The sequence below is a fragment of the Ornithorhynchus anatinus genome, chromosome 10 (assembly GCF_004115215.2).
Source record: "Ornithorhynchus anatinus isolate Pmale09 chromosome 10, mOrnAna1.pri.v4, whole genome shotgun sequence".
In the NCBI taxonomy this organism is placed as follows: Eukaryota; Metazoa; Chordata; class Mammalia; order Monotremata; family Ornithorhynchidae; genus Ornithorhynchus; species Ornithorhynchus anatinus.
Window position 1 is genome coordinate 18,920,258 of NC_041737.1, and position 17,363 is coordinate 18,937,620.

The following is a 17,363-nucleotide window of genomic DNA, read 5'->3' on the forward strand; positions in this document are numbered from 1 at the left end:
AATTCTACCACCTTTCAATGGGAGCAAGATGACCTGCTGAAATAGTATATGACTGTTTTAAGGGGATAGATCCCTGGCAGATGAGAGCAAATCAGCCATTGGGCCACCTTTCTACTTGTTCTGGAACCATCTTCCTTCATTTGGAGAACACCCGGGGAGAGCTGAGTTGGCTCCAGAAAACCTCTTCTTCCCAAGTTCCAGTGAAATGAGGGACACCATTGTCTGGAGCCTGTTCTCGGTCACTCAATGACTGACCCAAGCTGGTGACCTGATGCCGGCACTTGATGGCTTTGGGAAGCTGGCAATGTTCTACACCTCTTGACGTATGCGTTGAAAGGAGTGTAAACCTGACCCAAAGAATTTCTCCCCAGAGTGCAGCATAGTCTGGCAGTAAATGCAGTGTTGATTTTGACAAAACATCAACAATCTTTATGCCTAGTGTACACAACTTTACACTAATCCAAGCAAAACCAACAAAATGCAGTACTGATATTGACAAATAGCAGTCCTTAGGACTAGTGTGAGCAACTTTACACTAAGCCAAACAAAAAACAAAATGCAGCATTGATATTGACAAACATCAGCCGTTATTATGACTATTGTATATAACTTTACAATAACCCAAACAAAAACATCTACATGAAAACCCACAGACAGTTTTCGGTGGCTGGATTGCAGATCTAGCTTAAATGTTAATGTCCAGAAGTGGTTGCATTAATTTGAGTTATCTATCACAACACACCAGAGGTCACAGTGGAACTTGGGAAGCAAAATGACTTAGCTTAATAGTAGTAGATAATAGATTTCTTCATATTATATTTTATTGAAACCATAACATTATCCCCAGAGCCTCATAATTTGATTCAAGCACTGCAAGATATGGCCTGCCTCTCAAAAAAAGTACAATTTACTTCAGATAAGGGCATATGTTAAGGAGATCAACTGGCTTCCAGGCATATTTCACCTCTGGTGTGAAAGTACTAATAACAATTATGGTACTTGTTAATAGCTTATTATTTACCAAGCACTCACTCTATTAAGAGTTGGGGTAGATACAAGATAACTCAGTTGGACACATTCCCTTGTCCCACATGGGAGCTCACAGTCTAAGTAGAAGAGAGTAGGATTTAAATAGTAATTCTGGTATCTGTTAAGCCCTTACTGTGCTTACTAGGCACTGTTCTAAGTGCTGACATGGATATAAGTAAAATAGGGTTGGACTTAGTCCCTGTCCCATGTGGGGCTCACAGTCTCAACCCCCATCCCACAGATGAGGTAACTGAGAGCCAGAAGTGATTTGCACAAGGTCATTTGGCAGACAAGTGGCAGGGCTGGGATTAGAACCCATGACCTTCCGACGCTCAGCCCCATGCCCTAGCCACCAGGCCACTCTGTTTCTGTAAAAAGTCAATTTTACAGATGAGGAAACTGAGGCCCAGAAGTTAAGTGACTTGTCTAAGATCCCAAAGCTGACAAGCGGCGGAGCTGGGATTAGAACCCACATCCTGTGACTTCTAGGTCCATGCTCTTTCCACTAGAGCACGCTGATTAAGTAACTTGAGAAAATACAAAATTTGAGTGTCAATTCCATGCAAAGGCACTCAAACTTTATGGAATAGCATCAGCTATTGCTCCAGTGGCCCAAAGCATTTAACTGCAGAAATAACTTCTTCTGTTATCTAATACATTTTAACATCTTTTGGTCACAGTCTACTTACGCTGTGAGCCATATATGGTATGGGACTGTGTCCAATCTGATTATTTTATATCTACCCCAGTGTTTAATACAGTGCTTGGCTCATAGTAAGTGCTTAAGTATCATTTAAGTACTCCCACACCTCTGATGTTGTCCTGCTGGCAAAAAGGCTTCTGGAATTTTGTATCTAAAACAGTTTTTTTTTTCTAGTTCAGAATTACATTTCAAAGCACATTATCCCTGAATCGAACTATTACATTTTTAATAGTTTAAAAATTATTTCTAAGATAATTATTTTATTAATTCTTTTAACTGGAGCTGTTGTGACATGAAAGAGCCTGAAACATTTTTTATGGCAAATATGGTGTTCTGGCTCATTAGGATACAAAATATCCTGAGTTCTATATTGATTTTATTATTTCAGTTTCAAACAAATTCTGGCTTTTGACAAGAAACAAACCTACCGATGATCAAATTGGCTATAGTGAATTCACTGAAGACATTTACTCACTTATTACACTGATGTCTATTCAGTTCCAGGTTAAATGTCAATGTTCCCCTATTTCAACTTCCTTTATCATTGCTTAGTACAGTGCTGTGCACACAGTAAGTGCTCAATAAATATTATTGAGTGATTGAATGAATGAATGAATCATAATTGTGGCATTTGCTACGCACTTACTATGTGCCAAGCACTATAATAAGTCCTGGGATGAATATACATTTCCCATTCTTCAAGTAGACTTTATTTAAGGGCAGCAGCCCTCTATGCTGGTCAGCATTTCACAGTCCACAACCGATAATCAACAGTTTCCCAGCAGTCTACTGCTATATCAGGTAATTTGAGACTGTAGTTCACTGTGTCACTAAATTGTTTATTCTGATCTCCTTCTGGTTCACTACACCACAGCTGCTTCATTATCCTGCTATCATCCATTCTCCTCATATGTCCTACCCAGGCCAACTATATGGCTATGAACATTACCTCGATAGTGAACTGTTGACTGTATTCCAGGATCTTGTCATTTGTGATCCTGTTCTTCTATTTGATGTTGAGTTGTTATAGTCTCCCAAGAGTTTAACCCACTCTCAGGGTCACACCTGGAGAGTTCCCAGTACTGTACCAGTCTTGAGAACAGGAGGGAGAGTCAGGCAGAGGCATATCTATTCCATTCTTAACTTGGGTAGTGGCTAGCGAGTGGAAGGCAAATTGCTACAACTCAAAACTCACCTATTCTGGGCAGCAGCGGCATGGGAGAGAATCAAGGGCAAAGACTCAAATTTACTGCATGGAAGAAGGCAGTGGTAAACCACTTCCACATTTTTACCAAGAAAAGTCTATGGATACACTAGCAAAATGAGTGCAGATGGAGATGGGGCGTTCTGGGAGAGATATGTCCATGGCGTCGCTATGGGTCGAAGATGATTGGACAGCATAAAGCAAGAAAGGAGTTTAACACAGTGCTCAGCACACAGTAAGCGCTCAAAAAAGCCATTGCTAATGATGATGAGGAGGAGTATAGTTTGTAGGTGACCCTGATGAAACTGCTCAATAGTTGAATTTGTCTTCTGTGGTAGCTATAAGGCCATTAATTTATTGGCCCCTAGAGTATTGTTCTGGTTCCACTGTATTGGTTTTATGTAGAGTATGAAAAATTAAAATGCTGTAATTCATTGACTTTAATTCACCTAGAAGCCTGACCACATCAGAACTCTTTCAAAATTTTGGTTCTATCAATTGTCTTACCTAGTCCAGTATTCTGTTTCATAATAGCATAGAACAATGAACACTGTGATAGCTGTCCTCTTCCCACCCATCTGATAATCCTAAATAAAGACTTAGTTCAGTAATCTGCATTCAGTAACCCCTCAATAAATACCATTGATTCATTTACCTATTTTGGACTTCACGTTTTCTCCATAAATTAAGTCCCTCTTCAACCTAGTGATACTTTCTTCCTGCAGAATTTCTCAAGTTTCACGCATTCCATGTGCTTCCACTGTGCATCCACTGCATTTAGAAGGTTCTGTTTTGATTCTAATTCTTCAGGTTTCAGTGGCTATCTTCTAACCTGGGGTTGTGGGGTTGTGTGATTGGTGATCAAACACTTCATCTTCACCCTACCTGCCCTTTCTGTGATTTTGCAGTTTTTGCTCAGGTCCCCTTTCAGTCTTCATCTTTCCAGGCTTGGCAGTCCTAACATTTCTCTACCTGTCCTCGTGCAGAAGCTGCTCCAGCCCCGTTTCATTCTGATTGCCCTAATCTACCTCCTCGAGCCTTATTCATCCTTCCCAGAGCAGCACGAGGATGTGAGAGTGGCCCCACGCAAACCATGAGCACCATAATCAATTCCTTCTCTCAGGTTTTTCGTTCCTAAGTCTAAGTCACCAGACAGAGGTCGGCCTGCCATTTATGACAGGAAACCCCATCGTATCTTCCAATCAGGTTAAGGCAGTAGTCCATGAGCAGGTGTGCCATGAATTAGAAGAGGAAGAACCCTGCTTTTTGATTGGTTTCCTGTACCCATCCGTCTGATCTCCAAAAATGTGGAGGCTTGGCATTATCTTCTGATTCCTTCCTTATTTGACATTTTCATGTTTCAGAAGTTAAAACAATTTTAAGATGATCATTGTTTTTAGAACCATTTAGAACTAAAATAGCCATTTTGTGTAAAGGGCACAGAATGTGCTGTGCTCTTCGAAAAACCATTTGCTTCTTGCAAAAGTATTGCTGAATAGCTCTGCCAGGGGCCTTTATTTGACAGGCAGATATTTTGCAAGAAATGTGGATTGGAAGGCATTTTACTGACAATTTTATCTTAAAATAAAATACAAATTTATTTCCTTCACCAACCCTAGCAGTTTGGGCCTGGGGTTGTTATTCAAGTTCTTTTATGAAGCAGAAAACTGAGCTAAGCCAGCGTCTCAGTGTTCTCCTGCCTGCCCTCACCCAAAGCACTGTCTTTTGCCCATACGATTAAAGGCAAAACTCTGGATAATGAGAGGGAATATAGGTATTTTCCTTCCTTCAGAGCTCTAGGTAGGAACTCCCCTAACACCCTTGTTTCTGGGGTTTCTTTGGGAACGAACTACAGGATGTCTTTTGTTCCTTAGCTTGTAACATGGACCATAGCCCATAACTCCAAGTTTTGAGTGTCCTTTGAGATATTGGTACACATTCAACACTTGGTGGCTTAAATTATCTGTGCCCCAGTTACCTCATTTGTAAAATAGGAGTTAAATTCTCCTCCCTCAGACTTAGATCAGGAGTCCTATGTGGACAAGGATTGTGTCCAACCTGATTTCCTTGTATCTATCCAAGCACTTAGAACAGTGTTTGCCACACAGTAGGTGCTTAACCAATGGCAAGTGTTAAAAAAATTGCTTAAGAGGAAAAGACCCCACTGTATAGGCAATGCAGAAGAGAGGGCTAAAGCAGAGAAGTGAGGTCTTAGTCAAGGAAAGCATCATGAAGGAGATGTGATTTTAGTAGGACTTCAAAGATAAGCAGAGAATCAGTTTGTTCATTTATGCATTCAATCATATTCATTGAGTGCTTACCGTGTGCTGAGCACTGTACTAAGTGCTGTTGGATATGTACGTGGAGGTGTCTCCAAGTCAGAGAGATGATGTAGGCCAGAGTCAGTGGCATGAAAAATGAGATCAAATAACTGTGAGAAGGTCGGTGTTAGTGCTGCTATATGTAACTATATGTGACCAAGGATTAAATGCTATCATTGGATTTTCCTACCTGGACAGCATACTGTCCCAAGATAAAAAGATGGGCAAAAACACGGAAAACCAGACCAAGAACAGCAGTATGGCCTTTGCCAAAAATGAATCCTATAAACACTTGAGAAGGGAGAGGGCAAAAAACTCTGAGGCAAAAATACATGGAGTTCTCTGAATGGTTCAGTCTAGAAACTGTGACTAATGGCGTAATTGAAGTTATCTCTAAAATAAAAGATACCCAGTGAGGCCTTCAACTTCCTCTTTCTAAACCTTTTTCAGTCTCCCCAGTGCCTAACTTAATTTCCTCCAGTACCCTTTTCTATACAATCCCACCACATCATCAATGAATCCCCATTTCCCTCAAAAAAACCCTTCCTCCATTGCATTCCTATCTTTGTTTCCTTACAACCTTCCCTTCATCCTCCCCTCCCTTCCTTCATTCTCCCCCTCCTCTGGGCTGCAGGGCTCCAGACAACTGAGGAAGTCTTTCAACTGGTCTCACTTAGTCGCAACTCTGAGCCAGTGGTTGGAGGAGAGAAATGAAGACATCCGATAACTGAACAGGAACCCTTTTCAACTCCTCTGAAAGGAAAAGAGATTTTGCAGTTGGAATGAATCCCTTTTTCATTGAGCTGACTGGGACACTCATGGCTAATAAAAAAGGCATTGCAATTACTTCAACATCTATTTGGATTTGAAACCTTGTAGAACTGCACAACATAAACTCAGATCATTTTCTTTACCTACCCAGACTTCCTGAATCTTTCAAAGTTTTTTTTTTTAATGCTTTTTCAATTCCTCCATTTCAAAAAGTGACTTCCAGCCTATGCCCAGCTACTTTGGGAAGCGCATCCTATATTGGAACACTTCTTACTGTACCACTGTAGAGTCAGGTATATGCGTGTGTGTGTGTGTGTGTGTATACAAGTACCTGAATGTAAACAAGTAGGAAAAGGAAAGAGGTGAATTTATATTTTTTGTCTGTAAGGCAAGGATCTTGGTTGATTTCTTCCCAGGGTGTTCTGTCCCTTTAGATGTGTAGTCATGGAAGCGAATGAGAGATTTCTTACGGTGTTCAGTAAAACTGTATTGCTTCTGCAGTTGGTAGCTTGCTCCAGCATTTGCATCTAATCAGTTTGTACAGAAGTCACTCAGAACCACTTGAGCAAAATTTTATTCTTGGAATTTTCTCCTTCCAAGTTTTGGTAAAACTGAAACTCCCAGTTTCAAATGGGTAATTCTATTAGTATTATTTACTATTTTCCATTAGAACTCCTGACTTTTGTCATCATCCGTAAGATTCTCCCAAAGACCTAATTTAGCTTTTATACTTGTCTTTTTGTGTATCATTGGACAGTGCTTACCTAGGAATCAGAATTCTGTTTTCATCTTCCCACTCTGTAGCAAAGATGAAATTCTGTGGGTTGGTGCAGGCTGGTACATATTCCCAGTCTTCCTCACATTTAGCATCACTCCAGAGCAATTTACTCATTCTGTAAAGTGTTCAAAATCATTTGTATGTCTTCTAGGGTGTGTTTTTCCAGAGCAGTTAGCAAGAGTACCTGATTGATTTATTTAAAGACTTTTGAGGCTGCTGTTAGGCAGTTGAGTTGGCACTGTAAGCACTTGAAGTGCAGTTTAACAACAGCTTCTAGATCCCCTGCTGCATCCTTGGGCACACTTTTTTTCTTTTTAAAAATAGCATATCTGAGCACTCACTATGTGTGAGGCACTGTACTAAGCACTGAGGTAGATATGACATAGTCGGGTTAGACATAGTCCTCATCCTACAGAGGGCTCAATCTTAATCCCCATTTTAGAGATGAAATAGCTGAGGCACAAACAAGTTATTTTCCCAAGGTCACATAGCAGAAAGGTTGAGGAGTCGGGATTAGAATCCGGGTCCTCTGACTCCCAGGCTCTTTCCACTCGACCACGCTGCTTTAAATGAAGAAAAACCATTTAAGTCTTGGAATGACTGAAGATTGGCAACTGCTGGCCCTCAGGATTTTGGCTGACCTTTGTCTGTAAGCCATGTGGGACAGAGACTGTGCCCAAACTGATTAACTTGTGTCTATCCCAGCGCTTAGAACAGTGCTTGGGACATCGTAAACAAGTACCATTATTATTATTTTTATTATTATTATTATCCACGGTTTCAGTGATGTTGGTGATTAGCAATCAGTTGTAGTACCAGCAGCCCCTGAGGATAATTGCGCATGTAGAAATGTGCCATGTAGGTTTGACAGAGTCTGTGACTAGCCTCTGATTTTCATAAGAACCACTTGGTTCATTTATGAATTGAGCTGGAACAGCCGAGGGAAACACATTTTACTATTTCTCCCACTGCAGCTGCTGCTCCGAAACCTGAGGAGATGAGCCACAAACAGCAGAGGAAGCATGTCTTCCTGCCCACTCTGGAGCCTGGGATAATGAGCCTGGGCAGCGGAGGAAAGAGTGTCTTCCTTCCTGCTCTGGAGCCTGAGAAAATGAGCCTGGACAGCAGAGGGAAGCACACTTTCCTGCTTCCCCTGCCACTTTCTCCAATCCAAAACTTGAAAAAAATGAGCCAGGACAGTGGAGGAAAATGCTTATGCCCCCTCTGTCATCCCGGGCTTCATGGAAAATCCTACCTCCCTCTTCCCCAGCCCCACTCCCTGTTCTGGAAGTCTGGCAACTTTGTAATTGAAATTATGTAAAGAGCCATCTGAGAAACTTTTTAAAGCACTGTTTAATGGGATCGTCTTGAAGGATTTTGTGTGGTTAACATTTGTTAGAGCAAAATCTGCCAAACCACCATGGATCCTGAATACAAGTGAAGCTACTAGCCCAACCTAAACTGAGACAGGTCATTTTTACCTCTGCTCAACTATATCTTCATTTCTGGGACCCGTGGGATTACCTGAAGCTTCACAGGGCTCTAATTAGCATCTTTGAAGGCTTTGTAGACAAAGGATTAATTACAGAGAGTCCTCAGAATGCTCTTCCTCTAGAATAGAAGTCACAGAGATGACTTGTTTTTCACTGATAAACTTTGGGGAAACCTCATGTAAATTTATTGCTCTAGAATTTGAATGACGTAGTTAGTGCTTAAGAGAGTACATTATAACAATAGACACATTCCCTGCCCGCAATGAGATTACAGTCTAGAGGAGAGAGAAATGAAGGTTCCTTTTTCATCTGCATGACCAATATTTGGTCAACATAGCTTGGAAGCAGAACCACATGTTATGCCTTGTGGGGAGGTAATGTCTGAGCTATGGCAGGGATCTACATGATGGAGACTTGAGAAGCAGTTTAAGAATGAAGTGACTGAACTTGGAGAAGCCACCTCAAGTCCCTCTTACTTCTCATATCAGAAAGCTGCTTCGGGCTTCTGGATCAGGCAGTCTTCAGTTGAAATATGTGCAGTAACCTTTGGTTATATCAATCAATCAATGGTATTTATTGAGTGCTCACTGTGTGCAGAGCACTATACTAAGTACTTGGGAGAGTACCATACAACAGAATTAACAGACACTTTCCCTGTTCATAACAAGCTTATGGTGTAGATGGGGAGACAGGCAATATGAATAAATAATTATTATATATAATTTAAAAACACGTACATAAGTGCTGTGGGATTGGGGGTCGGGTGAATATCATGGTCACAGATCCAAGTGCATAAGCAGTACAGAAGGGAGAGCGAGCCAGGGAAAAGAGCTTAATTGGGCAAGTCTTCCTGGAGGAGTGGTATCTTAATAATGCTCTAAAGTTGGATAGAGTGGTGGTCTGGCATATACGGAGGGGGAAGAAGTTCCAGGTTAGGGGGAGACTGTGGGGAAGGGGAGGACAGTGAGACAAAATCAGGGCACAGAGAGTAAGCTGGCACTAGAACAGTACAGTGTGTGGGCTGGGTTGTAGTAGTAGATTAGTGAGGTGAGGTAGGAAGGGGCAAGTTAATCAAGTGCTTTATAGATGATGGTAAGGACTTTCTGTTTGATGCAGAGGTGGATGGGTAGCCATTGGAGGTTCTTGAGGAGGGGGGAGATGGACTGAACATTTTCCTTGATAAATGAAATATGCAGCACAGTGAAATATGGATTGGAGGAGGCAGAGATAGGAGGCAGAGATATCAGCGAGGAGGCAGATGTGGTCTTCAAGACAGGAGAGGATAAGTGCATGGATCAGCATGGCAGCAGTTTGAATAGAGAGGAAAGGGTGCATTTTAGCAATGTCGTGAAGGTATAAATGGCAGGATTTGGTGACATTGAGTATGAGGGGATGGATCTGTGTGACACACTCAAGTGCTGATGATGCATCTGAGCTGAGAGGTCTCTGGCCTGTGCTTTGAGAATAGAAGAGAGCCTCGCATCAGCAGATCATAAGGCTTAGAGCCTCAGAATGATGATGAAGGTTGAGATTCACTTGACTCTACTTTGCCACTGCTTTAGCTGCTCAGATGGAGCCCTGAACCAAAAAATCTCCAACCTTTGATGCAATGGTTGATGCAAAAATTGCGTGGCCCAAGTGGCAATCGATCAATCATACTTATTGGGCCATTTATGTGGTACACTATACTAAGTTCTTTGCAGAGTTCAACATAACAAGAGTTGGTAGATGTTCCCTGCCCACAATGAGGGCAAACTCCCAGGCTCTGGGCTGCTGCCTGAAAATAGAGAATTTGGTAATGAAACATCATGAAGTCTAGGCAAATGCAAACCTATTTCAATTATTTCTGTTCTCTGAGGGTGAAACTTCAAATCATTCCCACAGAAACATTTGACTACAAAAATGGTTGCCTTTACCCTTATATATTTTTCACTTGAAGCTCCTCTAGTCTCTTCAATTACTATTTCTTTTGATGTCCCATTAGATAAGAATGAAAGGTTGCAGTAACAGAGAGCATGTTTGTCATGGTATATCTGACAGATTTTAAGTAAGGTTTGTGCCTTAAGAAACAAACATACCAATCGCTTGTTTTCCTTTAATTAAGGTGACATTTCTAACTTAGTAACACTCAGAGCAGGTAAACAGGTAAACATGTTTGGTAATGAACTGCGTTTTTTCAGGATTGCAAGTTATGTTCACTGCTTTTTAGATCTTCACAGAAGCCTGGCCCATGGGTGACTTCATTAAAAGCAATCTCTATCTCCTGATCTTTCTAAATGTTGCCATTTGTCTATTTGAAGGTGTGTGATACTGTTTCTAGGGAGGCAGTTGGCATCTAGAACAGGGTGAGAAGTGGGGAGATGGGGAGAGAGGCAGCCTCTAGGGCCTTTGGTCTCACCCCACCTCCTCACCTTGCCACATCAAGTATGTCTATATCTTTAAACTCTGTTGCTTCCCCCTACCTGAAAGTTATCATAATGTCTGTCTCCTGCTAGACTGTAAATTCTTGGAGGGAGGAGATGCATCTACTTACCCTATTATACACTCCCAAGTGCTTAATAATAATAATAATAATGACTGTGGTATTTGTTAAGCTCTTACTCTGGGCCAAGCACTGTTCTAACTACTGGGACAGCTACAAGCTAATCACATGTTCTGCACACGGTAAGTGCTCAATAAACACTATAGATTGATTGAATAATTGGATGAAGAGCAAGCCTTTCTTAATCTGGACCTTTACTCAGAAGAAACCCTCTCTGCAGCCCAGAAGCCCAGCCCCTCCCTGGAAGCCCCCCCCCCCAAAGTTGAGAAGGGCAGTGGTTCTGCTCTTCTTCTTTGTCCGGGAAGAGTCCAGCAAGACAACAGCCTGCAGGGCCCAGCAACAGGCCACACCACCTTAGACTGAACCCGAGGCAGCAGTAGCAGCAGCAGCAGCACAGATCTCAAGGCTCAGTAGCCAGAAGGGCCTCTTAGCCTGGGACTACAATGCCCTTAGATATTTCCAATGTGGAACTACCTGCCTGTAGGGCTTGCCCTAGGCCCTACGTCACGGCCAACTCAGGAAGCAGAGGCTCCCCTCCCCTGAACAGCGGGGCTTTGGGTGGAGACCGACCGTAACAAGGCCAGAGAAACATCTGCTGAAAGGAAGTTGGGTTGGCACACTAGGCTAGCGTCCTCACCCCACGGGCAAATGGGTCAACCCCTGCCCGGAGGGATGGAAGAACCCTTAATTGTAGTTTTCATTACACAGATTATTAAACGCCTTTTACAATTGCTGTGGGCTGATTCTAAATTGTTTCCACTTGAAGAAACTCTGAGCAATCACCAGAGTTTCATTCAAGTATCCATTTTGAAATTTAAAGCAATTAATTTTTAGCAAGTTGCTTTGCTAGCTGTATTTCTACTGTCAGTTTTTCAGCACGAAAGGAAGATTTGACTATCGTTATGCCTTTAAAATGCTTCTTTTATTTCATTAGTTGCACATTATGGAAATGAACTGAATATTACAACCAAAACACATAGTAACATGAATTAGACTGCTGTTTACATGGAAGATAGCAAACGAAGAATTTCTTTGACGGTTACTGAAAGATTTTATAGAAATGTCAGGGATACATAAATGGTAGAGGCAAATGATTTGGTGATGTGCTCTAACAAATATTCACTGAAAATCTATAGTGAAATGCTGCTCCCAAATAAGTGGAAATTCAGTTTCAAGTGTTTACTGAATCAATAGCTCCTCTTAGATTCTGTTGATTTTGTTTTTGCAATTCAACAAAGTATTTAAGATTTATTTCATCATAATCAGACTCTCTTGAATATAAACCAACTTTTGGCAAATAATATTTATACAGAAAAATAGTCTCGGATCCTTTCAAATATGTAATTATTCTATAAAATTACATTATAAATAAATAAAAATCAAAATCTGTGTACATATATTTGAACATGTAAATGCCTCCTCCTTAGTGTTGTGTTTTTTTTTTACTTATGGTCTAATCGTGTTTTCTCTGTTATAATCACAAATTCTGGAAAATGTATATCTTCCTGAACATACATTTTCACATTAGGTCTGCCTGGTGGTACACCTGATATCTTCAATGCTTGATCATTAAAGGGTTGAAAATAGTGTAGTAATAATTGCCCTTTAAAAAATCAATATCATGAACCATAATAAGGTCACTGAGAAAATGTTTAACACGTATTCTACAAAAATATTGGAACAATGCTGAGAACCTTCGGTTTTAGAAAGGTACAATAAGGTACCCAAGAGGTTAAATGAACCATTATTACAAATGAACAAAACCAACTTTGACTAATATAAGAAAGTTGGAGTGTCAACTACTTTGTTATGACCGAGAAAATTTACAAATATCAATAGTAAGTAATGACAAAATATTAACTGTCAAATTAACAAAAGTTCATGTACATTATTTTTTCACAAATGAAAACAAATGCAACAGTACAAGCACTACATTAGGAACACATTTGGATTGTGGGTGGTTTTTTTTCCTCAGGGTGTTTAAATCTACAGTTTTAATATAAATGGAGGGTTGTTAGATATTTGACAACCATGAACTCAAACAGCTGATACTTTCCTCGACAAATGATGTCACATGATTAGTGCCTCTAGTGTTTAAATTAGGCAGTGATGCCAAGTTTAAAATATTTTACATTCAATCTCAAAGGTTTAAGTCAAAATACTGCAATCACTAATATGCTCACAAAGAAAATTGATGTTTTAAACAATTCCACAGAATATTCATTCAAAACAGCTGTTTTGTTTTTAAACAATAATTTTAAAAATATGCAAGAATATGATACATGTGCAACATAAAAAATGTATAATATGAAATATTTGGTACAATAGTACTTAAAGTAAATTTTAAAACTAACCTTCAGAACAAAATTGAATTGCTCTTACCTTGAAGATCAACTAAGTCTTTAAAAAAGTAAACAACATTAAAATCTGTTTCATCCATATATATGCAAATATGCATGTATCTATATATAATATGTATGCATGTGTAGTATTAAAAGTTGTTTTACATGTTTGAGACATAAAATATGCTTTAAAGGAAAATCTTTAAAATATCTTTTCCCATGTCATAATCAGTTGCAACCCCTGAATCCAACTTTCAAATAATAAAGCAAATAGATTTTTTTTGAAACTGAAATTCTGCCTTCTTTCTTTGTAATTTATAAAGTAAATTAGATGAAAGTCACAGTCGTATTTTCAGAGACTAAACTCAAAGTTACTTAAAATAGAATATTATACAGATCTCCTCACCTATAGCTTCAGTATTTTATGGTTTCACTTTAAAGGAGTTACTCAGAAACAGGCACCTCGAAGGGGGAATTTTAAAGAGTAATCAAGTACAATAAGTCACTGGCATCGACCTCAGTTCCTGCACACTGGATGTACTGTTTCAAAATTTAGGCACTTCTCCAAAGTCTCTCTCTTGAAAAATAACATTAAAAATATACTTGTAAAATTACACTCTCAAGACTTTGTTGTTTGGAGGTATGAAGCTCATACCATGCATTTAAAAAAAAAATATGTTATTCTAGAATTTCATGATGCACTGTAGCATCTCCAGACAAGCCTAAGACTATGCTTCGAGGCATCCACAGAATTTGTGCTTTATCTTAGATTTTCCATAAAATTTTAGATCTCTAGGATTGGTATTTATTTTTCTGTTTTGTTCTCTTCTGTCATTTCTGTCATTCCATCGCCACCATCATTTTTACATCTTGAATTTGTAAAGCACTTATAATTTTTTCCAGGGCACTTTCATATCGGCTATTTCATTTTTATCCTTACAACATCCCTTGTGAAGTAGGGAGTGCAAGGTGTTAATATCACCATTTTTACACCTAATAAAATTGAGCACAGAGAAAGGTTATGTGGCTTCCCTGAGGTCACACACATTCACGCAGCAGGCTGGTGGCAGAGTTAGGACTAGAATCCAGGCCTCCTGACTCCCAGAATCACAATCTTTCTCTGGACCAAGCTGCCTCCATCTCACCAAGTAGTAAACATCAATCTATCCTTTTCACTCAGTGGGTGGAACTAAACTACAATAATTAGAATTAAAATTGAACTTGCTCTCATAGTACATATCAGCCAATGTAAACTAATTATTGCTAATTTTGAAATGTTAAGAATCCAATGAAGCCGTTGGTTGGATTTTCTGCATCTGCTATAGCTATGGAGATAAGACAATATTCCTTGGACAGAAACTATGTTTGTTGAACTTTTAAAAGTAAACTTTACCCTTTGTGTATTTATTGAAACATCACAGCTGGTATCAGGTAGGTAACTATTTTAGGTTTGAATATACTAAGCATACCATATTTAATACTCATATATGATATAGCAGCACTAGCTTAGAGTTTGTGATCTGTCCATAAGAACTAAATCTTTATTTAGCATGCAGTTTGTGGCAATTCTATAGAGGAGGAAACAGGATAGTATGTACAGTAACAATGTTTAGTTATTCTTAATGAGGCTTCTTGACAATCCATTCCGTTTCTGTTGATTACTTCAGAATGATCTATTAAAGAAAAGACAATCACTGTTAGGAAGGGCAATAATCATGAGATGTTTTGATCTTCTTTTACAAAAAACATCAATTGAATTGAAAAGAAAGCTATGCCTGCTGCCCTTACATTCTGCGAAAAGTTGCAACACACTACTTGGATGCAGAGGATGTTTTGAATCATGACATTTTCAACTAAGAGGTGGTTTCTTATTCCAACATTTTCTCCTATCCCTCCCCCAACTCGCCCCGTCCATCCATCTGAGTCCCTCAGGCCAAGTCGAAATCAAGCAAGCATGTCCAGAAGGAGCTGTTACTTTGCCCTCTGATCTTTCTTTTGGGTGACTTGTCTGCAAGTTCCCAAATGGAGTGAAAGAGAAAAAAAAAATAGTTTGTGAATGGAGATCGGCCTCCTGCTTCAAGACTTCTTCCTTTGTAGCTGGCAACAATTCTAAGAGACTGGCCTGAAACTGGAGCCTGCCACCAGTCCCTTTCAAGGCTCCATCCCTGAAATCCAGGCATTTAGGGTTTGGCCTAGGTTTCTAAACTCTGAAGGCTACTTGTGATACATAGGCAGCTGCCGGTCAGGCGAGACTACTACTCAACATACTGCTCACCGATTGCACAAAGATGTGAGATCCTTGACCACCACACACACAAAAAATGTAGCTGTCTCAATTACACACTAGTTAACCATCTGGTCTGGAAATCTGAGATGCAATCAGATGGACTTAGAATAAGTGTTTGAGTGATAAATTTTATAGGCAAGGTTCCTTTTTGACACAAAAGTTCAACTATCCATGTTCTGGGAGGGCAGTTTATCTTCTACTTTGCAGGCTTCTCCAAACCTCCCGTGGCTCATGCAGGAGACAGAATCCTGGGCAGGATTCTGAACCAGGACTGGCAGTGCTTATGGTCTTAGGGTCTCCCGAAAAACAGTTGTGTAGTCAAGGCCTCACGGTCAAATTGCTTCACAATAGGAAGAAGAAGACTCCTGGAAGAAGTGTGATGGCTAATGTCCTCCAACATCTAGCTATCCTCATGGTCACTTCTGGACCAGATCTCACATCCCTAACTTTTCCTTCCACACAGCTAACAGAATTTCTAACAGCCCTCAAGGACAACTTATCTTTTATGTCATCCCAAATCTTCCTTAACTTGCTAATAATCTTTGCCTGTGGAAACACATTCCATGTGCTTTAACACCTGCTGTGTGATGACGAAATGTTCCCTTTCATTTCTCTTGAAACTTGAATGCTATATAAGCATTTTGTTATAACTTCAGTGTTTATCTTGACATTGAAAATATAATGTGCAACTCAATTCACTTTTCAAAGAACACATTCAATTTACAGGCTTGCATGTTCTCTGTGGGAAAATTCTCCAGATGTAACCTTTTATCTTCATTTTCATACTGACATATACTATGTGGACTATTTCATTTCTTTGCTTTTTTGCCCTTCTTCCTATGAAGTTCCACAGAGGTTCTTGGCCATTGTACCAAACCGCGAACATATTACCCTCTTTCTAGACTAAGTTGAGCATACCTAGGGTATTTATAGATTTAAAAAACATGCTGTAGGAAGTGTTTTTTAAACGCATTTCATTCTTGCTGATCTTCGGAGCTATTTATGGAAAGTCTTACCCGTCAAAAATAAAAGCCTAAATAGAATAACAATCTTGATGCACCTAGAGAGAAAGCATTCTGCAGAAAGCATAGCAGTGCATAAATCCCAGCCAAAAGTATTGTTAGCATGTGATATAAATGGGAAAGAGAATGCAGGAATTACACTGGCACAATTTAGGTGTGCCTATGCTTGGGTCTTGAGTTAAATCTGGTAGGAAGCAGCCTGTTCGTTCAATCATATTTACTTTGTGCTTACTGTGTGCAGAGCACTGTACTAAATGCTTAGGAGAGTACAGTATAACAATAAACAGACACATTCCCTGCCCACACCGATCTCATCCCACTGGCTGCAGTGACCACCAGTCCATGGAGTGTTCCCACCTCAGCCCCCTCAAAGTGCTGGTCCCCATCCTTCTCCCCACTGCTCCAGGTCCCCCAAGGAACCAACTAGATCAAAGTGCTTAGCACAGGGCTCTGCACACATTAAGTCTTCAATAAATACCACTGATTGTTTGAGGAGGCAAGGGGAGCCTCGCAAGCCTGTCCAGGTCAACTGGAAGGACCCTAAAAGTGGTTGTGAGACAAAGCCAAAGAAGCATTGATGAATAATACCATTTCCTTCCTCCTCCCACTCCCTTTCTTCCCTCTGTTCCCCCTTCTCTCTTCCTCCCTTTTCCTCATCTTCACTTCCCCTCTTTTCCTTCCTTCCTCCACATTTTATTCCCAAATTCCTCACTGCATCCATGTTCTGTCCCAAAGCTCAGCCTCATGCTCCAAAAGGAAAGGAGGTAACTCTGCCTGGATACTGAGGGGAGATAGGGCTTCTCTGCTACTGCTGCTGGATGCAATCCCAGTCCTGGTGGGGACCGCCCTCTGACCAGGAAGGCACTGAAGC

At 40.3% G+C, this 17,363-nt stretch overlaps 1 protein-coding gene across 10 annotated transcripts in view; it reads right to left on the reverse strand.

Moving 5' to 3' along the window:
- Positions 1-11,744: 11,744 nt before the first annotated feature.
- The window catches only part of MBNL2 (muscleblind like splicing regulator 2), a 140,393-nt gene continuing 134,774 nt past the window's right edge, over positions 11,745-17,363 (reverse strand). For all 10 annotated transcript variants that reach the window (XM_007667984.3, XM_007667982.3, XM_001512604.5 and 7 more), the window contains one exon: positions 11,745-14,856. In XM_007667984.3, coding sequence (XP_007666174.1) covers positions 14,729-14,856 — 128 coding nt within the window. In that variant the 3' untranslated portion in view covers positions 11,745-14,728. The remainder of the gene's footprint in view (positions 14,857-17,363) is intronic.